General features: G+C 37.0%; 1 protein-coding gene across 5 annotated transcripts in view; it reads right to left on the bottom strand.

The window, feature by feature from the left end:
• MIPOL1 (mirror-image polydactyly 1) overlaps positions 1-23,875 on the bottom strand; it is a 360,714-nt gene that overhangs the window by 115,602 nt on the left and 221,237 nt on the right. For all 5 annotated transcript variants that reach the window (XM_070358754.1, XM_070358755.1, XM_070358757.1 and 2 more), the window contains one exon: positions 12,147-12,241. In XM_070358754.1, coding sequence (XP_070214855.1) covers positions 12,147-12,241 — 95 coding nt within the window. The remainder of the gene's footprint in view (positions 1-12,146; positions 12,242-23,875) is intronic.

The following is a 23,875-nucleotide window of genomic DNA, read 5'->3' as shown; positions in this document are numbered from 1 at the left end:
AGGCATCAAATTTAATTTGTGCAGGTTACTATGAATAAAGTTGCAAAACTTTATCAAAATTTGCAAACTCATTTTTATATAAAAGTAACACATATATACATAAAGAATTCAAACACTTAATTAGGTTATGAATGCAAGTTAAAATTTCCTTTCCTCTCATTCATCACATACATATAATAAACTTAACTGTTAAACATACTCCCACTTTCCAGAAAACATGCTGTTGAGCTTCCGGGGTATCAGAAAAATTTTTATTGACTCTTACAGATGCTCCAAGCACTGATTCAGGTACAGGATGCAGTGGTAAATAAACAAAATCCTTGTCCTTGCAGAACTTAATTTCTAGAGGACAATGCACAAATACAATTATAGTATCATGCAGGCTTGTCCATTATTAAGAAAAATATAGTAGAGTAACAAATAGTGTGATGCAGCGAGGAGGTAGACTATTTTAGATAATGTGGCCAGGAACATTTCAGCAGAAAGTTGAGCAAAGTGAACAGTTGACTCGTGACACTATAGTGCTGGTGGTGGGCTTGTAGATTAGGCAGAGAAAAAAGAAAGTTGAGGTTTTGTGATGGGAGCATTCTTAGAATGTTGGCGATAATTAGAAATCTGGTGTGGCTGGACCAAAGCAAGAGTAGACACCTGTTAAGAAACGAAGTTGGAAAGGTAGCAGGGGCCAGTGCATATGTGTACAAACACTCCTTTTATAATTAAATAAGAAAGGACAAATATCTGGAGTCACTATATGATTTAGGCAGCTGTTGTTAAATGCATGAAGTAAGCAGGATACTGTTGACTCTTCAGTGTCCCTTGGGCAGCAAGGAGATCAAACCAGTCAATCCTAAAGGAAATCAACCCTGAATATTCATTGGAAAGACAATGCCAAAGCTGAAGCTCAAGACTTTGGTCACCTGATGGGAACGGACAACTCATTAAAAAAACACAAAAACCTGATGTTGTGAAAGACTGAGGGCAGGAAGAGAAGGGGGCAAGAGAGGATAAGATGGTTGGCTGGCATCACCGACTCAATGGACATGAGTTTGAGCAAACTCTGGGAGATAGTGAAGGACAAGGAAGCCTGGCGTGCTGCAGTCCATTGGGTCACAAAGAGTCGGACATGACTGAGCAACAGAAAACAACAAAAGCAGGATGGAAAATGTGGTCAAATGGTAAATGCCAGACCCTTTTAGGAAAGGTAGCCTCTACTCAGCCTCAGCTAACTGCTGAAAAGCAGAGGTATAATGGTTAATTTTATGTGTTAATGCAGCTAGACCATGGTGCTCAGCTGTTTGTTCATCGAGCGGTCTAGATATTGCTGTAAAGGTATATTTTATATATGATTAATATTTAGATCAGTAGGCTTTGAGGAAAGCAGATTAGTCTCCATAATACGGATGGGCCTCAGCCAATCAGTTGAAGGCTTTAAGAGAAAGACTGAGATCTCCCGAGGAAGAAGGAATTCTGCATCTTGGGACTTAAAACCACAACAACTTATTCCTGGTTCTCTAGCCAGCTGACTTGCCCTGCAGATTTTTGACTTACCAGTACCCACAATTGTATGAGCTACCAGTTGGCATTAGTGGTAAAGAATTCGCCTGCCAAGAGACATAAGAGATGGGGGTTTAATCCTTGGGTTGGGAAAATCCCCCAGAGGAGGGCATGGCAACCCACTCCAGTAGTCTTGCCTGGAGAATCCCATGGACAGAGGAACCTGGTAGGCTTACTGGTAGGCATAACTGAAGTGACTGAGTACAGCACACAATTCTTTAAAATAAATCTCCCTCCCTGTATATAAACAGTGTATTGGTTCTGTTTCTCTGGAGAACCCTAACACACTTGCCATGCTAAGGATCCCACATGGGCAGATCTTCCAGCTTTTTTTTTTTCACCTTGGAAACAATGTTGCAAATGAATATGGAATAATGCTACTGTTTCCTACACATTTTTTTAATTGGACCTGTGAGAATTTAGTCAAGGAATATACACAGGTGCCAAATTTCTAGGTAATGGATAATGCTCTCCAGAATGGCTTTAGAAGTTTACACTCTTATTTCAATGCATGCAGGGTCTTCTCTATTTACAGTCTGCCTAAGCAACCCCCCTTTTTTTAATTCTAAATTTTAAGAAAGGTAAAATCCAAACAAATGCTACTGATAATTGTTTTCAAATTTGAACACTGTTGGCCTAAAAGAAAAGAAACTTTGTTGGCAGATAAGATACTTTATCATATAAAGACCTTGTTTTGCCTACAGCCCTACAAATCACTAACTGAAAAGCTGAACTAGGTCCATGTTATTTCCAATCAATTTACTCATCACTGAGTTCCTATTATGTGCATTGCACACACTATCACTCTACAGAAGAAAGTTTTAATCTGAAGAGACTTTCAATCTAGTGTTAAATTTGACTGTCTATTCATTTGCTTGGCAAATATTTACTGAAGGCTTGTAATATATAAAAAATACAAGCTTTAGAAGGGAAATTAAGAGAAATATTCATAAAGGTGTTATACCGGTGAGCATGAGGTATGTATGATGAGAGAGCACTACATATAATTACGGTAATGTTAGGTAGAATGAGATCACTTCCGGTTGAGAAGATCAGAAAAAGATTACCAGAATAGTTCTTAAATTGTGTTTTGAAGGCTCAGTAAGAATCTGATAGGCAGAGATTGGGAGAATTCCAGGAGTAAGATGAAATAAAAAGAAAGCAGTGAAGTGGGAAATTTGGGGTATGGCCAGGAAACAGTGAATAATTCATTTTGAAAGTATAAATAATAGTCAATTTAGTATAACAAATATTTGTTGGGTGCTTATTATGTGTGAGGTAGTGTACTAGCACCAGTGACACAAATATGAATGAAACCAGAAGATAAAAGGATGATTGGTGGAACACTAAACCAGAGATAGCTACTGCTACTGCTAAGTCACTTCAGTCATGTCCGACTCTGTGCGACCCCATAGACAGCAGCCTACCAGGCTCCCCCCGTCCGTGAGATTCTCCAGGCAAGAACACTGGAGTGGGTTGCCATTTCCTTCTCCAATGCGTGAAAGTGAAAAGTGAAAGTGAAGTCACTTAGTCGTGTCCGACTCTGTGCGACCCCACGGACTGCTGCCTACCAGGCTCCTTTGTCCATGGGATTTTCCAGGCAAGAGTACTGGAGTGGGGTGCCATTGCCTTCTCCGAAACCAGAGATAGAGGTGGCAGCAATATCAAAGGTTCATAAGTGTTTTAGGTAAAAGGGTCTGGAATTTATTGTACAGGTAATATGGTATTTCCCAGGTGGTGCAGTGGTACAGAATCTGCCTGCTAATGCAAGAGGCGTAAGAGACAAGGGTTCGATCCCTGGGTTGGGAAGATCTTCTGGAGGAGGGCATGGGAACCCACTCCAGTATTCTTGTCTGGAAAATTCTATGGACAGAAGAGCCTGGTGGGTTGCAAAGAGTTGGACATGACTGAGTGCGTGCGCGCGCGCACACACACGCACACACACAATGTGGTATTATTAAATACTGCTGATATCTGATTGAGAGGTTGAGAATAATGTTTCAGGAGTCTTAAGAGGAGGGAGAAATGGAGACAAGTGGATGATGTAGCTAGAAAAACCTGGGCATGAAATTATACAAGACTGGTCTAAGGTAGGAATTTTGTAAAGGAAGGAGACATTGCAAGGAAAAATCTAGCAAAATTTGTTTACTAATTAAATTTTAAAAAGGGACAAATCAAAGATTACCTATGCAGAAGGCAACAAGCATATGCAGAACTCTAATAATAGTGTCAAGACCAAGAGAAACACTTTACTTTTTTATTTACTAAAATACAAAATTAATTTTTTCTCAAGCTGATGAAAATGATGTTAATAGATGGCAGACTCCAGGATCTATAATTAGCAGGCCCATTCTAAGTCTGGATCTTTTGCTATCCATGATAATTAAATGGCAAAATATTTTGTTAAATGCTCTTCAAAGAGGAAGCTGAACCATTTTACAGAATAAAAAGGAGCAGTTGAGAGCTATACATGTTGAACTTTCATGTTAAAATAAGGCACAGAAAACAGCGAAAGTAATGCAAAAAAAAAAAAAGTCTTTCTAAATTCAAAGTCATAGAAGACATAAAATATTTTGGTAGCCTCTGTAGTTATTTAATTGTCTTATATGTCAATAAAGCAAAAACATTTAAAGTATTTTGATCAATGATACTATTAATACATTTCTTTGGCACAGTACTTTATAGTTTTCAAAAACATTAAAAAAAAATCATCTCCCTAATTGTCATAGTAAGTGGCTTAGATCATTCACAAACAGGTGCAACTCACTGGTATAAGAAGCTAGTTCTTAATTCCAAATATTACTAAACAAAAAAATCTAATCTACTTCATAGAAAATGGTTAGAAATGTCACAGAATATTAGAACTAGAGAAATCCCCAAGTCCAAGTTAAAGAACTTGAAGCCTAGAAAGCCTGGAGCTTGTCTATATCAGAAAAAAATTTGGTTAATGGCAAAGATGCTCTTTTGATTTTTTATTACTGTTTTGGCAGTATGGTTCCATAAAACAGTTCCACGAAAATTAATTCCAATAAAAATACAGATATAACAAAATGTTTGTGTCACTGGGTAGTCCAATTAGAACACAGAACTAAGAGTTCAGGATTGAGTGTTCAACTCCTCTTGATGAGGGATTTGCATTGAGAAAAATGTTGCTTCATGGCTAGAGTTTGCATGCCATTGACTCTTATTGATGCATAGTTCTCACTACTGAATGAGAAACCATAACCATCACCATCACCATCACCATCACACACACACATCCCAAACCCAGCCAGAGCCTAGTGACAGTCAGTAATATTTCTGATTACGAAGGACAGGATATATAAAGACCAGAAAATATATATATAAGTAGTAAAAGGGACCCATACTAAATAAAATTTATAAAAAGAATGTAGGGAAAAAAAAAAGCATCCCACCCTCTTTTTGAGTATATTTGACATGGTTTCTGCCTTTGTGGCTTTTATGACTTAGAAATGTAGTATATCATGAACCCAGTAAGTAGGATTTATTTTTAATCCAGTATTTACTATGCCAAACATTCAAGCATTCTATTTAATTTTTTACAAAAATACTATTACAATCAGAGGAAACACACCACCTTAAAATATGAAGCAGACTATTCAGTATTTGTGATGTTGTAGAATGTCAAATCTGCCATGTTCTGAAAGGCATCACAACTTCTCACTTGGAATTGAACAAAACAACAAAAATTTAAAATATAATCTGCTGCTATTATGAGTATATTAAATCCTAGTCTACTGGCACTGAACAACAGGATCTAATTCCTATCTACACACTTGAATTTACACTTTTTTAAAGCAGAAGTAAATACAGAAGTACTATAAAATCAGCAAACATTGAAACTTAGGGTTTCTCTCGATTAGAAAACAGTTTGTTATTATTATGCCTCCTGAGCTTAGGAATGCAGCACTACAGGTTTAAAGAACAGGAAAAAATCATTACTAAATACAAATCTAACTCCTACAAGTTTAAGATTCTTACCTGATGAAAATTTAGATTTACACTAATGAAGCTGTTAGATGAATTCAGTATTTGGCAGAAAGGAAGGCACTAACACTTTACTAATAGCACTTTTGTAATAATAACATTTATTTGAAACCTTCACATTGATTCCTCTCCTGCTATCCTCTCTGCTTTAATGTGAAGGAGCCATCACTTATACTGGTAAGTTTACTATCGCTACCCATTCACCTCACCTGCCCCGTCCCTAACTGTGCCAAAGGACACAGGCCAACATTTCCTTTTCTCAGTATTCAAAGTCTTCTAGGACTCAAAGGAAACAAACAGAATAGAAAAATCTCCTAATACATACTTCCATATTCCTATTCCCACTCGGGGAAATGAAACGCTTATAGTAAACAGTAGCTCTTGGTGTAACCCAGCTAAAAAAACAACTTTTTAGAAAAAAAATTAGAAAGAATAAGGTCAATATCTTATGGGCTTCCCTGGTGGCTTAGACGGTAAAGCGTCTGTCTGCAATGCAGGAGACCCGGTTCGATCCCTGGGTTGGGAAGATCCCCTGGAGAAGGAAATGGCAGCCCACTCCAGTATTCTTGCCTGGAAAATCCCACGGACGGCAGAGCCTGGTAGGCTACTGTCTATGGGGTCACAAAGAGTTGGACACAACTGAGTGACTTCACTTCACTTCAAGGTCAGTATCAGGAAGAATAAAAGTCATTAGCATATTTTAATATGCCCCTAACACTAATGACTGATCACATATCCTCTATTGCTTTGGCTGACGGAAAGTTTAAGACAGAATTATTCTTGAGGCTTATTCTTTTGCCGTTTCATGGTAAATATGCAAGCTGACTTACTCCTGGCTCTAGCTTCTTGTCCTATTCCTATATTTTTCTTAGTGTATTTTTTCTTAGTTATTGATAAGCAACTTTCTTTGATATGACCATACACATGTATGTGTATATATATATGTATATATATTTATGTGTAAAACTGATTTGAATAACTAAAAGTGCATTTTTTCTTAAACTTTTTTTAAAAAATACATTACCTGTTATGACATACATATACACATGCAAACATACATGAAAACTAGAGTCAGTCTTGGCTTTCTTCACAATAAATAAGAAACTCTTCCCCCTGTCTTCCATAGCAGAGGAAACTTTGAAGAAAAAAAAAAAGAGTACTACTTCTATGAGCTAGTTGTGTTTCATGTATGGATCTGTAACCACCATCTATTTGGGTGTGTAAGAAATACTGTTTACTTTCACTTAAATTAGAATCTGGGATTCCAGGAAATTTAAACTTTATTGTTTTTGGAAATTGCTTCTCTCTTCCTAGAGTTCTACATTCCAGGGATCTTATTCCTATTCTATTTAAAATAAATTCCTGAATATCCTCACAGAATGTTTTCTATACCTTGAAAAGGAAACTTAACTGTGAGCTTAAATTTATTTATATTCATAGCTATTCTTATCTCCTTTACTCCTGTCTATAAACACAAGGTGACCATCTTCCTGCTCAAGGCAAACCCTTCTACAGATTCTTAATTCCATCTCTTTTTAAATTTGGGGGGATGTTGTTCTAGAACAATTCTCTCTTGGCTCTTTCCAATGAGTCATAAACATGTTCAAATGTCTGCCATTTTTCAAAAATAAGAGACATAATCCTTAACCCATTTTCCTTTCTTCTTAGCTATAACATCTTTCTTATTCAGGTTTCTTCAAGGATCACTCAAACTGATAGTTCTTCTCTCCCTCAAGTCACTCTTGAACTTACAAAAAAATTGGCTTCTATACTTAATACTCTATTAAAACTACTCTTATAGATGTCAATAATGGCCACCTCGTTTCAAACAAAGGGGATACTTTTTGCTCATATCTTAACCATTTAGAAACATTTGACTTTTTAAAATTTTTTAAATTAAAATCTCCTTCCTTGGCTTCAGTGATATTGTTTTTAATTCTATTCTTACCTCACTGACCTCTTGTTGTAAAAAGAAATTTAACATTCAGTTCAGTTCAGTTCAGTCACTCAGTCATGTCTTTGGAGCCCATGAATTGCAGCACGCCAGGCCGCCCTGTCCATCACCATCTCCCATCTCCCGGAACTCACCCAAACTCACGTCCATCGAGTTGGTGATGCCATCCAGCCATCTCATCCTCTGTCGTCCCTTTCTCCTCCTGCCCCCAATCCCTCCCAGCATCAGAGTCTTTTCCAATGAGTCAACTCTTCGCATGAAGTGGACAAAGTACTGGAGTTTCAGCTTTAGCATCATTCCTTCCAAGAACACCCAGGACTGATCTCCTTTAGAACAGATTGGTTGGATCTCCTTGCAGTCCAAGGGACTCTCAAGAGTCTTCTCCAACACCACAGTTCAAAACCATCAATTCTTCAATGCTCAGTTTTCTTCACACTCCAACTCTCACATCCATACACGACTATTGGAAAAACCATAGCCTTGCCTAGATGGACCTTTGTTGGCAAAGTAATGTCTCTGCTTTTGAATATGCTGTCTAGGTTGGTCATAACTTTCCTTCCAAGGAGTAAGCGTCTTTTAATTTCATGGCTGCAGTCACCATCTGCAGTGATTTTGGAGCCCCCCAAAATAAAGTGTGACACTGTTTCCACTGTTTCCCCGTCTATTTCCCATGAAGTGATGGGACCAGATGCCATGATCTTAGTTTTCTGAATTTAACATTGGTTGAACACTAATAATCAGCCAAACACTGTGTGAAGGGTTGCAAGTATTTAAAACTATTCTAGAAAATTCCCTGGTGGTCCAGTGGTTAGAACTCTGTGCTTTCACTGATGAGGGCATGGGTTTGATCCCTGGTCAGGGAACTAAGATCCTGCAAGCTGTGTGGCCTGGCCATAAAAAATAAAACAACACAAAACCTCTATGTGGTAGGTACTATAATTCTCATTTTATAAAATGAAAATGGTCTTGGAGAGGTTCATTTATAAAAGGTTACACAAGGCAGGGCTGTCTAACTGAAAATCTCTGTAGCTTTACCACATTATCAGCAATTAAAAAAAAAAGTAGCAGTGAGAGGGGTCTTTGTGAAGCTTATCTTTGGGCCAATAATTGTTAACTATTTAAAAGAGGTTATGTAGCTCTGTTAGATTCATGTAGATTTTAAAAAGTCTTTGAAAGATAAATGTTTAATCCACATAATTTTCAAAAATCTTTCAATAATCCTCTGCAATTCAGCAAAGAGAAGGAGTATCAAGGTTTGTTTTTCAGTAAGTAAGGTCAACTTATGCAAGATTAGCACATCACCCTCAGCATTCTTGGACACTGTTGCTTTAACGACAGAACACCTGCTGACCTACCTCATGGCAGGAGAGGGTGCCATAAAAACTCTCCCTATCAATGGGGTGAAAAGACTACATACCATACACAACAGCCAAGGTCTAAGCACAAACCACACAGTATTCATAAGTCTTCATAAAGGCTTCTGTTATTCTCCCAAGAAGTAACCCTAACTTAATGCAGCTAACTGAAGTGTGCATTTAAACTGGCAGCCTTCAAACTTGGATGCACATGGGAATTTCTAAGGAGCTTTAAACACACCAAAGCAGAGTCTTACTCCAACAGACTCTGAAGTAATCAGTCAGGGATGGGATGGGGATCAGGATTTTTAGAGGCTCCTCAAGTGATCCTATTGCATAATTACAGCTGAGAATCCACTAGTGTAAAATATACAATTGTGTACTAAGTTGCTTCAGTTGTGCGACCCTATGGACTGTAGCCTGCCAGGCTCCTCTGTCCATGGGGACTCTACAGGCAAGGATACTGGAGTGGTTTGCCATTTCCTCCTCCAGGGGATCTTCCCAACCAGGGATCGGACCGGCATCTCTTATGTCTCTTGCATTGGCAGGCAGGTTCTTTACCCCTAGCACCACCTGGGAGGAAAGACTGTTATATTCATGCTCTTAAAAAAAAAAATAAGGATTTGACATCTTCAACTACTACCAGGGTTCTGCTTGCCCACATACCTACTGATTCTAATTGCAAGCAAATGATTCCCCACGGTCAGTCATCAACCAAACATACTTGGAATTTGGTAACTGTCTTAGTTTCCTGAGCTGCTGTAACAAAGTACCCAAACTAGGGGGCTTAAAACAACAGAAATTTATTGTCTCACAGTTCTGGAGGCTACAAGTCCAAAATCACGGTTTCAGCTGGATTGTGTTTTCCATGAAGGCTGTAAGGGAGAACCCTCCTGGTGCCTCTTCTGGCTTTGGGCGTTTGCTCCAATCCTTGGTATTCATGTGCTTGTAGATATCTCACATCTCCCCAGGCACAAGGCTGTGTTTGCCCTGGGTCTTCACATAGTCTTCCCTTTATGCCTGTGTCTCTGTGGCTAACTTTCTACTTTTTATAAAAACTTCAGTCATATTGGGTTAGAGCCCATGCTAATGATCTCATTTTAACTTGATTAGCTCTGTTAAACACCTTGCTGCTGCTGCTGCTGCTAAGTCGCTCAGTTGTGTCCAACTCTATGTGACCCCATAGACGGCAGCCCAACAGGCTCTCCCATCCCTGGGATTCTCCAGGCAAGAACACTGGAGTGGGTTGCCATTTCCTCCTCCAATGCATGAAAGTGAAAAGTGAAAGTGAAGTCGCTCAGTTGTGTCTGATTCTTAGCGACCCCATGGACTGCAGCCTACCAGGCTCCTCCGTCCATGGGATTCTCCAGGCAAGAGTACTGGAGTGGGGTGCCATCGACTTCTCCGGTTAAACACCTTGCTGCTGCTGCTGCTGCTGCTGCTGCTGTCGCTTCGGTCGTGTCCAACTCTGTGCGACCCCGTAGATGGCAGCCCACCAGGCTCCCCCGTCCCCGGGATTCTCAAGGCAAGAACACTGGAGTGGGTTGCCATTTCCTCCTCCAATGCATGAAAGTGAAAAGTGAAAGTGAAGTCGCTCAGTCGTGTCCGACTCTGTGCAACCCCATGGACTGCAGCCTACCAGGCTCCTCTGTCCATGGGATTTTCCAGGCAAGAGTACTGGAGTGGGGTGCCATTGCCTTCTCCATTAAACACCTTATTTAGACCCAAATAAGAGCACATTCTGAGGCACTAGGGGTTAAGACTTCAATATATTTTTGTGAGGGACACAATTCAACCCATAACAATAACCACTTAGCATTTACATCAAATAACACTGTTTCAAAGCATGGATTCTTAACATGAAGATGGGAAAAAATTTTTATCTTTATTTTTCACTCTTCATGTAAATACAGTATTTCTTATGATTATGAACACAGGCAACAATCTTCAGTAGTATTATTAGTGGTTCTTGAGACTTTGTGTCCATAGAAACCATTGGTATTTTCAGGTCACATTTCAGTGTTTGCAGTCATCTTCAAAATATTATTTATAGTTATCACTACTTAGAAATTACAGTTTTTAACAGACTTGCTGTTAGTTATTTACTGTATTAGTGCATTAATATATCATGATGTAATACCTTCATAATTTTATTTCAATAAAACTGATTTTGATTTAATTGAATTTTATGCACTGAACGTTATCTTGAGAAGGGGATCAAAATTTAAAAAAAATCTTTCAATAACCTACAGCTCTAGTTAGTGAATTCTGCCATTTCATACTTGAGGATTTTTTAATCTTCATTAAGTATTTAAAAATATGCAGTGCCTTGTACATCATTTTCAAACCTTTTACAAAAAAAAACTATGATCCACCATGAAAATATATATTTTAAATGTAGCTCAAGACACAATCCGGAGAAGGCAATGGCACCCCACTCCAGTACTCTTGCCTGGAAAATCCCATGGGTGGAGGAGCCTGGTGGGCTGCAATCCATGGGGTTGCTAAGAGTCGGACATGACTGAGTGACTTCACTTTCACTTTTCACTTTCGTGCACTGGAGAAGGAAATGGCAACCCACTCCAGTGTTCTTGCCTGGAGAATCCCAGGGACGGGGGAGCCTGGTGGGCTGCCATCTATGGGGTTGCACAGAGTCGGACAGGACTGAAGTGACTTAGCAGCAAGACACAATCGTCTCTCTCACACACAACACAAAACTGAAACAAAAATGTCACAAAACAATATTTACCCTTACTGCACTCTTGACATTTTCTATTCTATCTCTATTCATTAAAAAATGCCAGTGTGACCTACTGAATTAATCTGACAACTAATCTTGGAGCATAAATTAGTCTTAAAAATCCTTTAGTGGAGTTCCTTTAGAAACTTCTTATACTGTGATAGTTGAAAGGCTGTTATTACAGGTATTCATGTACTATTTTAAAAATATATGCCTTCATTTCAGAGGTGCCATTTAGATGAGCAAATAATTCAAGAGCTAAGCAGGCTCCATTTAGACAACTGGTTTAGAGTTACATAAACTTTATAATTCCCATTTTATAATGGGAGGCTCAACTTAAACTTTACCAAATACCAGAAGGAAACAAGGTAGAATAATAAATATTTCATGCCTGAATCATTTTAAAATTACAAAAATGTCTTAAGTGTATGATGTTTAATTTCACTGAGGTATTTCCTCATTCACCACTATAAAATTGGGTAGAAACATTTTCCAAACTAACATTTATTTATGCCCAGGATAAAAAGAATTTTACCTGTAGTAAACTCGAAGTGTCTGGATTTCTTCTTCCAGTTTTTTGTACTGCTGAACTGCGGTTTCTCTGGCTTGTTGCATAGCTAACAACTTTGCCTGCAAGTAATTAACATTTTAAGAAATTTAATAGCAGTTTGGTACCTTTAAATACACTACTATAGTATGAATAGAAGTCTTTAATTTCTGGGAGTTTAAAAACCCATCAGTATTTTTAGTAGTGGTTCATAATTTCCCACAAAATAATTCGATTATATTAATAACAGAAATATTAAAGACATGAACATATTTAATTTACCAACTTCGCTCATTACTAAACTTCAATCTTATTCATCTGTATCATCAGATATATGCCTTTCTGCAATGTTTAACTTTACACACAGAATTCAGAATGTGGAACATGGGTTCAGAGCACTATCTAGAGTAGAGATAAGCACAATGGGTGTTTCACATATAAATTTTATGTGGCTCCACTGCCTGATCGCTAGATTTTCTTTTAACTTTATTAATAGAAACTCCGAAAATTCTAAATATGTTAAGCCATCTTTGATATTTAACATGAAAAAAACTGCACAAGACTACAACCTGATTTTTACAGATATGATTTAACCTCTTCAATTCCTTTTCTGCAGGGAAAAAAAAATCTCTAAAGGGAGAATGGCAGTAATTTTGAATGTTGGAGATATTTTACTCAAGGGTTGCTATTGTTCATCTTGGCTTATAATAATCAAATTTTAAAGAGTCTTAATCAGTTTTTCAATAGAGTTTAATAGTAATTTTAAAAGAATTGTACCTTCCAAACATCATTCCCAAAATTTCCAGCATAGTCAAAAAAAGTTATCAACCTGCCTTTTAAAGTATGGTACTGGTAAGTCAGACTTTAATTTTGCTTATTTAAAGCTTAATTTGCATGAAAAAGGCTGTCTTTTACTTTAAATGTGTTTGATAGATAACATGAAGCAAATTGTAATCATACATGTCACAAACTGCACTAACGGAAATAATTAAAAAGTAATCAAAAGTTGGAGGTTGAATGAAATTCATTAATTTTGCTGAACTCACATGATTTCACTGAAATTATTTTCCTGCATAAGAATGAAGTCATAAGATAAACCGTGAAATCTGATCATAGGAAAATTAATGAGTGTAATATAAATAAACATTAAACAGTGCCACTTTTCTATTTTAATAATGCAGAATTATAAAAAATAGCAGTTTAAATTTTTATATAAAAATTAAGCACCAAATTAATTAGCTATCTGCACTAGCAAATCCTAACAAAGAGTTACTTTTAATTAAATTTAAGATGTTCAAGTACTTGCTTTAACATGTCACATTCTAGAATTATGGATGAAATAGTCTCAAAAATTATTTTTAAAAAAGCATTTAAAGCTGGTTCTTGATGCCAATAATAACAGCTTTGCTAATTTTCAGTATACTATAAAATGTAATTGAAAGGGTAACTTGCATGACCGAATACCCACTGTGATTAATAAGAAACCAAAAAGAATTGCCCCCCAAATATTTCACATTCAACTTACAAAACATCAGATATCCTGTTGCATGTAATTTAAGAAATATCAACTATTTGACAGGTAATTGAGAATGTGATAAATAACAATGGGACAGTGTTAAGAACCTGAGATGATTATTTTTAAGCTTTTGTACCCGGTACTTCTGCAGAAAACCAAAAAACAAACCTAAACACAAAGCAAAAAACAAAACCAGCAATGTTGTAGCATGAAAAAGACATAACAAAGATTATGCCTAAGAAATTTTTGCAATGAAAATGGGATGTGAGAACTGTACTTAAATTCCCTTGCTTTGTGTAAAAATGAACATTTTATTCCTCTTTCTACACTCAGTTCACCATGAAGATTTGGTGTTGCTTCATGGTAACCCATTTGATTTATTACTTCCAAATGTCTGATCTTATATCTAGGCACTGGAGACTATGTTCAAAGCTATTATAAACCTTCTGGCCTTATAAGCTCCTTCCGCTACTTTATCAGATACACATTTATCTGGTCAACTTTTTTTAGGGGTGAGTAAATACCATTACCTTATGGCACAGTGATCCTGTTTGGCAGCTGGGATGAACTTCCTTTCCCACTACCTCAGGTACTCAATTATATGTGATCTAGAATTTTTAAAAAATATTTATTTATTTATTTAGTTGTGCCGGTCTTAGTTGCAGCACGCGGGATCTTTGACCTTCATTGCGACATGTGGGATCTTTTTTTTTTTTTAAGCTTTGGTACACAGGATGTTTTAGCTGTGGCACGCAAAAGCTAGTTGCAGCATATGGGATCCAGTTCCTGACCAGGGATTGAACCCAGATCCCCTGCACTGGGCATGTGCAGTCCCAGCCACTGGGCCACTGGAGGCGTCCTTATATGGTCTAGATTGTTCAAACAGAGTAGTCCATCCTGATAGCCCCAGAAGAAAACTGAACCTTGAAGACATCATTTGTATCCTGGTTCCCTGTACACCAGACAGATCCAGATTCATTTCTTGGACACATGAGTTTCTTCTTTTTTTGCACAGGCTCGTTTTGAGTTGGATTTATGGTATATGCAATGTAATGTCCCTGGTGGCTCAGAAGGTAAAGAATTTGCCTGCAAGCAGGAGACCTGGGTTCGATCCCTGGGTTGGGAAGATCCCCTGGAGAAGGGAATGGCTATCCACTCCAGTATTCTTGTCTGGAGAATTCCATGGACAGAGGAGCCTGGTGGGCTACAGTCCATGGGGTCACAAAGAGTATAAGCAATGTAAGAAAATTTAATTAATTTACATGTGCTGTTTATACCTATTGCATTTCCTAGTTTCATTATTGAAAGAAAACTGAGTGTTAGTCACTCAGTCGTGTTGATTCTTTCCATCACATTGCAAGTCAAAAATATATTTAATCTCAAAAACAATAAAAATTAGCAAACATTTTTCCTGTTTCTCTGCCATTATATTTCCCATATTTCTGGTAATTACTTGTCAATCTCCCACCCCCAATCTTCAAACTACAAATATTCTGAGATTTCAAGTTACCTGTTTGTTGTATATCCTTCTAGAAATATATATACAAACATATATATATATATATTTACAACCAAATAAATCTATTTACAATATTGATGGTATCTTTATACACTATTAAAAACTTTGTTTTAGGTTTAAAAGAAGTTTTGCTATTTTGCTTTCTATTAAAAAAGAAATCTTTTATCCTAACCCACGTGTCGCACTCACTAATCACATTTCCTTCCTTCCCTCCAACCCCAAAGTGAAATATTTCCATGAATTTGGGTTCATCATTTTCAAGAGTATTTTATACTTTTACAATATAGTTACGTACTTACAGATAATGTATGTGATTGTTTATACATTTCTAAACTTTATATAACTCTGGGAGATAGTAGAAGACAGTGAAGCCTGGCATGATACAGTCCATGGGGTCACAAAGAGTCAGACACAACTTAGTGAGTGAACAACACAATGACAAGCTTTATATAAATGATACTCTCTACATTCACAGACAATTGCTAATAATTACCTTCACACATGGTGAACATACACTTTAAAATATATTTTTGAGCAAAGCCTACAGTGAGTCAAAATTTCTAAGTATTGCTGGCTCTCCCTATCCACAGGTTCCATATATGCAGATACTGGAGGGCCAATTAAGGAACTTGAACACTGCAGATTTTGCTATCTGTGGGGCTCCTAGAACTAATCTCTTCTGGATAACAAGGGACGATTATATGGTCATAGATTTAGACAAACATTGTACAAAAGTATAACATCTTTTTTAAACTTACATTTTCAGGTGAAAATTTTATTGAAGTAAAACATTCATAACATATACAAATTATACATACATGAATTTTTTAGGTGGGCTTGTTGAGTTATAATTGAGGCAAAGTAAAAATTCACCCATTTTTTTGGTGTACAGTTGTATACATTGTCACAAGTTTATATAGTTATGTAATAACAATGACAATCAAGACACAGAATATTTTCATTATCCCAAAATGTTCCCTTGTGCAATAATGCAATCAATGTCCTTTCTTTACATGTAGTTCCTGGCAACCAGAGATGTGATTTTTATTTTTACTGCTATAGTCTTCCCATTTCTAGAACATCATATAAATATTATATAGTCGACAGACTTTTGAATTTGGCTTCTTTTACTTAATGCTTTTAAAGATTCATTCATATTATTACCCGGATTAGTAGTTCATTCCTTTGTATCACTGAGCAGTACTCCATTGCATGGATGTACTATAATCTGTATATTCATTCACCAGTTGATGGACAGTTGGATTGTTTCCAGTTTTTGGTAGTTTTAATAAAGCTGCTATAAACATTTGTTTATAGATAATTTTGTGGAAATATGCTTTCATTTCTCTTACTTAGGTAAACACCATGGAGTGGAATTGCTGGGTCCCATGATAAGTATGTGTGTTTATATACTTTAAAAGTTATGTACTCTATTAAGTTATATACATTATAAAGAAACTGCCAAACATGCTGCCTAAATTGATAAAACTTAAAAACATCTGTGCTTCAGCAAAGGAAACCATACGCAAAATGAAAATACAACCAACAGAATGGGAGAAAAGATTTGCAAACAATGTAACTGACAAAGGATTCATTTTCAAAATACACAAACAACTCATACAACTCAACAACAACAAAAAATCCCAAACAATTCAATCAAAAAATGGGCAGAAATAAATAGGCATTTCTCCAAAGAAGACATACAGATGACCAACAGGCATATGAAAAGATGCTCAACATCGCTAATTATCAGAGAAATGCAAATCAAAACCACAAAGAGGTATCACCACACATCAGTCAGATGGACCACCATTAAAAAGTCTACGAATAACAAATACTGAAGAGGGTGTGGAGAAAAGGGAATCCTCCTACACTGTTGGGAGGATAAACTGGTCCAACCATTATGGACAACAATATGGAGATTCCTCTAAAAACTAAAAATAGAGTTGACATATGATCCAGCAATCCTACTCCTGGGCATATACCCAGATAAAACTATAATTCAAAAAGACACACGTCCAAAGCAGCACTATTCACCATGGCCAAAACATGGAAACCTAAATGTCCATCAACAGATGAATAAAAAACAATGATGTGACACATACGTATAATACAATGCAATACTATTCAGTGATAAAACAGAACAAAATAATGCCATTTGTAGCAGCATGGATGGAACTAGAGATTATCACACTAAGTAAAGTAAATCAGAAAGAGAAAGACAAATACCATAATACCATATCGCTTATATGTGGAACCTGTAATGTGACATACACAAACTTATCTATGAAAGAGAAGCAGATTCACAGACATAGAAAACAGACTTGTGGTTGCCAAGATGGGGGCGTGTAGGGGAGGGACTGAGTGGGAGTTTGGGGTTTGCAGATGCAAACTATTAAATATACAGCATCAATAAACAACAAGGTCCTATTGTATAGCACAGAGAATTATATTCAATGTACTGAATATAAAAAAGATTGTGTTTGCGAGTGTGTGCGTGTGTATATATATCTATGAATCATTTTGCTACACAGCAGAATTTACCAGAACATTATAAATCAACTAGATTTCAATAAAAAACAAAACAAAACCATCTGTGGTTAACCACAATAGCAATGCCATTTGTTGAATGCCTTCTATGGGTTGGACATTGTACTGAGTATTGAAATGCCAGGCTGGATGAAGCACAAGCTGGAATCAAGATTACCAGGAGAAATATCAACAACCTCAGATATGCAGATGATACCACTCTGATGGAAGAAAGCAAAGAGGAACTAAAGAGCCTCTTGATGAAAGTCAAAGAGGAGAGTGAAAAACCTGGCTTAAAACTCAACATTCAAAAAACTAAGACCATGATATCTGGTCCCATTACTTCATGGCAAATAGATGGGGGAAAAGTGGAAACAGTGTCAGATTTCATTTTCTTGGGCTCCAAAATCACTGTAGACAGTGACTGTAGCCATGAAATTAAAAGATGCTTGCTCCTTGGAAGAAAAACTATTACAAACCTAGACAGCATATTAAAAAGCAGAGACATCACTTTGCTGACAAAGGTATATTCAAAGCTATGGTTTTTCCAGTAGTCAGGTACAGATGTAAGAGGTGGACCATAAAGAAGACTGAGTGCCAAACTGAGGCTTCTGAATTGTGGTTCTTGAGAAGATTCTCTTGAGAGTCCCTGGACTGCAAGAAGATCAAACCAGTCAATTCTAAAGGATATCGACCCTGAATATTCATTGTAAGGACTGATGCTGAAGCTGAAGCTGCAGTACTTTGGTCACCTGATGTGAAGAGCCGGCTCATTGGAAAAGACCCTGATGGTGGGAAAGATTGAGGGCAACAGAAGGGGGTAAAAGAAGATGAGATGTTTGGATGGCATCATTGACTCAATGGACATGAGTTTGAGCAAGCTCCAGGAGTGAGTGAAGGACAGGGAAACCTGGTGTGCTGCAGTTCATGGGGTCGCAAAGAGTCAGACATAACTTAGCGACTGAACAACAACTATATTCACACATCAGTGAGATAATTCCCAGTATCCCTATTTTACAGATGATTAAACTGAGGTCCATGAACATTAATCAACTTGTAAATGTAACAGAGCTAGTGACTGACAGAACTCAAGCACATATTCAAGCCTGTTTGAAACAAAATACATATTTCTCCCTTTAACCTCAACATACTAGCATTCTGGGCTGTGTGTGGGGTATCTTTTCTCTTTGTTTCCAGGTTTTAAAGTCATAACTGACATATAACATTATATTAATTTTAGGTGTACAACATCATGATTTTATATATATATATATACACATATATATACACACATGGTGGTGGTTTAGTCACTAAGTTGTGTCCGACTCTTGCGACCCCATGGACTGCAGCCCACCAGGCTCCTCTGCCCGTGGGATTCTCCAGGCAAGAATACTGGAGTGGGTTGCCATTTCCTTCTCCAGGGGATCTTTCCAACCCAGGAATCAAACCCGGGACTCCTGCACTGCAGGCAGATTTTTTTTACCAATTGAGCTATGAGGGAAGTCCTATATATACATACTGCAAAATAAATACCACAGTAAGTTAACATCCATCACCTCACATGATCACATTTTTTTTTCCTGTGATGAGAAGTTTTAAGATTTACTCTCCCAGCAACTTTCAAATACATAATACGGTATTGTTACTATTCTGTACATAAGTACTTCTCCAGAACTTATTTACCTTAAGTGAAAACATGTTGGTTAATTAATGTTGCTGCTAAGCAACTTCAGTCATGTCCAACTCTGTGTGACCCCATAGATGGCAGCCCACCAGGCTCCCCTGTCCCTGGGATTCTCAAGGCAAGAACACTGGAGTGGGTTGCCATTTCTTTCTCCAATGCATGAAAGTGAAAAGTGAAGTGAAGTCGCTCAGTCATGTCCGACTCTTCTCGACCCCATGGACTGCAGCCCACCAGGCTCCTCCGTCCATGGGATTTTCCAGGCAGGAGTACTGGAGTGGGGTGCCATTGCCTTCTCCATAATTAAAGTTAGGTTAACCTTAAAAGTATCTCATTAAACTGTATCTATCTTGAGCAATACCATCTAAACAAGACCACCATTTGTACTATTAATGCTACTCTTCAAAATCAACTACATTATTTCCTTAGAGTTTTATCTAGTAATGTAGAATCACAAAGAAAAGCCTACACTTTTCACATCAGTGAACACTATTTGTATGGATATTGTGGAGAAATGACTTTTATCTTACCTTAAAATCTTGTTATGTTTGGTTTTGAATGTGTTTTAAATAGTAATAGTCTGATACAGTTAAACCTTTCTTTGGTAGCTCCAAGATCATAAAATGGAAATCTCCATAAATGGAGAACAGAGGCATCTGATCTTATGTACGATATCTACTAAAGAAAGAAATATACAATACAAATCAAATCATAGAACCAAATCCTGAAAAGGATTTCAGAGGTAATATAGTCCTCTACTTTTATAGGTGAGGAAATTGTTGTTAACATTATACAATATGTTTAGAGAAACATTTGGGAACTGTTTAAAGTTTCATGGCTGGTTAGAAGTTTGAACTAGCATAAAACTATTCAGAAAATATTGCTTATTTTTAACAAGCAATTAATATATATGTTATCTGTTTTAATATAAGTATTTTACAGAGTAAGCACAAATATATGGACTGTGCTATGTTATTAAACACATCTGTAAGGTACCTAATTAGAGATTTTCAAACAATATGTCTGATTGCACAATTGCTCAAACGTAAATGAGCAATTTATGTTTGCTCATTTATATATGAGTATAACCATTCTAGTATTTGACTCTTTAAGCTCAGAAGCTTATTAAGAAGCTTGTAAAGAAACACTGCAAAAGGATATCTAAAAAATTAGAAGCTACTATATTAGAAAGATACAAATGACTGATTTTATTTTATTAATTTTTTTTTAATGACTGATTTTAATTATATCTCCCCTTGATAAGAAGACTGGGATTATAGCAGTATATTACTGGAGTGCATTGCTCTTTCAAAGGTTATTCCTCAGAGGTTATCTTTTGTCCTCATGTCAAATTTCTTGGGCCAAGCATCATCAGCATCTAGACTCAAAAGCAGTCATAATGCACTGTCTAGTAATCTATGGTTTGAAATGGAAGCAGAAATAAAAATATATACAGGCAAAGAGTGATCTATGAGCAGTGAGAAGAAACCACAAAGCCGAGAAAGGAAGGGTAGAGAGAAGTATACCAGAAAGAGAGCACAGCACATTGAGTAAGAATAAACTTGGGATTCACTTGCTGTAATTAGTGCTATGAATGAGTAAGTTACAGCCTGTGAACCTCTATTTTCTTTTTGGTAAAATAAGCATAATACCACATCTCACAGGATTATGATACAATGATAAAATAAATTCCCATACAATATAGCCATATCAAGGTGAATAAATATATAAACTGCGCAATAACAACTGTTGAACTTTTGATGTGAAGTTACTGTGGAAAGAACTATGTCCGTAAGGAATAGCATTGTATAAAGTAACAGGTCAATAAGGTGAGAAGGAACTGGGCTTAAAGTACAAGTTCAAGCCATGTGGCCATCAAGAGAATGGTTGTTAAGAACTACAGTTCTTAAACGTTTTAAAAATGTGAACTGTAAAGATTGTATTGCAACTATTCAATTATTGTTGGAGAGTGAAAGCCGCCACAGACAATACAAACGAACAAGCATGGCTGTATTTTTTTGTATTGTTTTTATTATTTTTTTTTTTTTTACTTTACAATATTGTATTGGTTTTGCCATACATTAACATGAATCTGCCATCGGTGTACATGTGTTCCCCATCCTGAATCCCCCTCCCACCTCCCTCCCCATCCCATGCCTCTGGGTCATCCCAGTGCACCAGCCCCGAGCACCCTGTATCATGCATCGAACCTGGACTGGCAATTTGTTTCACATATGATAATTTACATGTTTCAATGAGCATGGCTGTATTAAAAAAAAATCTCTATTTACAAAAAAAAAAGGAGCCTGTCCAAAGGCCATTGTTTGCCAACTATGTATCTGGAAAGCCAGATACATAGAATCTAAAATATTTATTGGTCTTTATAAGCTATTGGCTAATGCTGTCAGATACCTGGGGAAATGAAGAAAGAAAATGTTGCCCTGTCTAGACGAACATGTTTCTGGGTGCAATGAAACAAAACACGTGAAATTCACAGTGTTCTAGACAGATTTGCCAGGACACATAACGATAGAAAGGAAAAAAGGAGTTAATGGTTGTATGGTGAACACTGTGTGCATAGGAACACTGTGTTGTGACAGGAACCACTTTGTCAGTGAGCTATGACGTCACCTACTGTATACCAAGCAAGACAAATGAAAAACCTTGCAGCTTCAAATTCTATTTTCCCTGATGTCAGTAGAGTTTTAATAGCATTCTTTTTATTAGTGTTTGCATGGCATATCTTTTTTATATCCTGTTAATGTCAATCTTTTTTACATGCCTAGGTTTAGATGTGACTACTGGAATCAGCATAAAGGCAGAACTCAGGTACTGCAAGTTCAGTTCCAGAGCAGTGGAATAAAACGAAGACTGCAATGAACTGAGTGACATGAATTTTCTAGCTGCCCAGAATGTATGTGCTATGTTTATACTACAGTGTAGTCTGTTAAGTGTGCAATAGCAGTATGTCTACAAAATCAACATGCTTATCTTAATTAAAAATACTTTATTGCTAAAAAATGTTAATCATCATATGAACCCTTAGTGAGTCATAATCCTTTTGTAATAGTAATATCAGAGATCCCTGATCACAGATAACCATAATAAAGAAAATGAAAAAGTTTGAAATAGTGAGAATTATTAAAATGGGACAGAGACACACAGTGAACAAATGTTGTTGGAAGAACTGTACTAAAGACTTGCTTGACAAAGGGTTGCCGCAAACCTCTTGTAAGAAACTCACTGAGAAGCACAATAAAGCGACATATGATAAAATGAGGTTTGCCTGTATTTTTTTCAGTCTAAAAATCTTTGTTTTTTAATTAGGACATTTGATCTCTTTACAATTAATGTAATTACCACTAGATTTGGGCTTAAGTATACATTATTATTTCCTGGTGGCTCAGATCGTAAAGAATCTGTCTGCAAACAGGGAGACTGAAGTTTGATTCCTGGGTCGGGAAAAGCTCCTGGAAAAGGGAATGGCATCCCATTTCAGTATTCTTGTCTGGAGAATCCCATGGACAGAGGAGCTTGATGGGCTACAGTTCATGGGATTGCAAAGAGTCAGACACACTGAGTGATTAACACTTCCATATATTCTTATCCTGTGTTTTCTATTTGGCCTGTTAGCTCTGCTACATTTTTCTTTTAAAATCATCTTTTCTTGTTATATTTTGGGTTCTTTTATTACTCCATTTCCCCTTTTTCATCTAATGTAGTAATTCTTTCACATTCTTTTAATGATTATCCCAGAAATTACAAGATTCAACTTGATTTAGCATAAATATAACATTAATCCTCCTGGACAATGAGAGGACCCATAACCCTTTAACCCTTTTTACTTTCATTCCAATTTATTTATTACTGTTTTTAAAATGTATTATAATTCATCTTAGTTAGGTTTAATTCCCCCAAAACATTATTAATATTATTTTCTTGAGTAAATGTATATTTATATTTGTCACTTTTTTGTATTTCATTCCTTCCTCTTTGGGAAGTTCCTTACAGAATCACATTCCTTCTACTTAAACACAGCTCTTGGAAGTTTAATACAAGGCTGAAAATGACTAAATCAAGTTAGTTGTGAATTCATATTTTCCAGAAAGTTCAGTTCAGTTCAGTTCAGTCGCTCAGTCGTGTACAACTCTTTGCGACCCCATGGATCGCAGCACGCCAGGCCTCCCTGTCCATCACCAACTTCTGAAGTTCACTCAGACTCATGTCCATCGAGTCAGTGATGCCATCCAGCCATCTCATCCTCTGTTGTCCCCTTCTCCTCCTGCCCCCAATCCCTCCCAGCATCACAGTCTTTTCCAATGAGTCAACTCTTCACATGAAGTGGCCAAAGTACTGGAGTTTCAGCTTTAGCATCATTCCTTCCAAAGAACACCCAGGACTGATCTCCTTTAGAATGGACTGGTTGGATCTCCTTGCAGTCCAAGGGACTCTCAAGAGTCTTCTCCAAACAC

This window comes from Bos mutus, chromosome 21 (genome assembly GCF_027580195.1).
Source record: "Bos mutus isolate GX-2022 chromosome 21, NWIPB_WYAK_1.1, whole genome shotgun sequence".
Lineage (NCBI taxonomy): Eukaryota > Metazoa > Chordata > Mammalia > Artiodactyla > Bovidae > Bos > Bos mutus.
The sequence above is the reverse complement of the archived record's forward strand: the minus strand, read 5'-3'. Positions and strand labels throughout refer to the sequence as shown.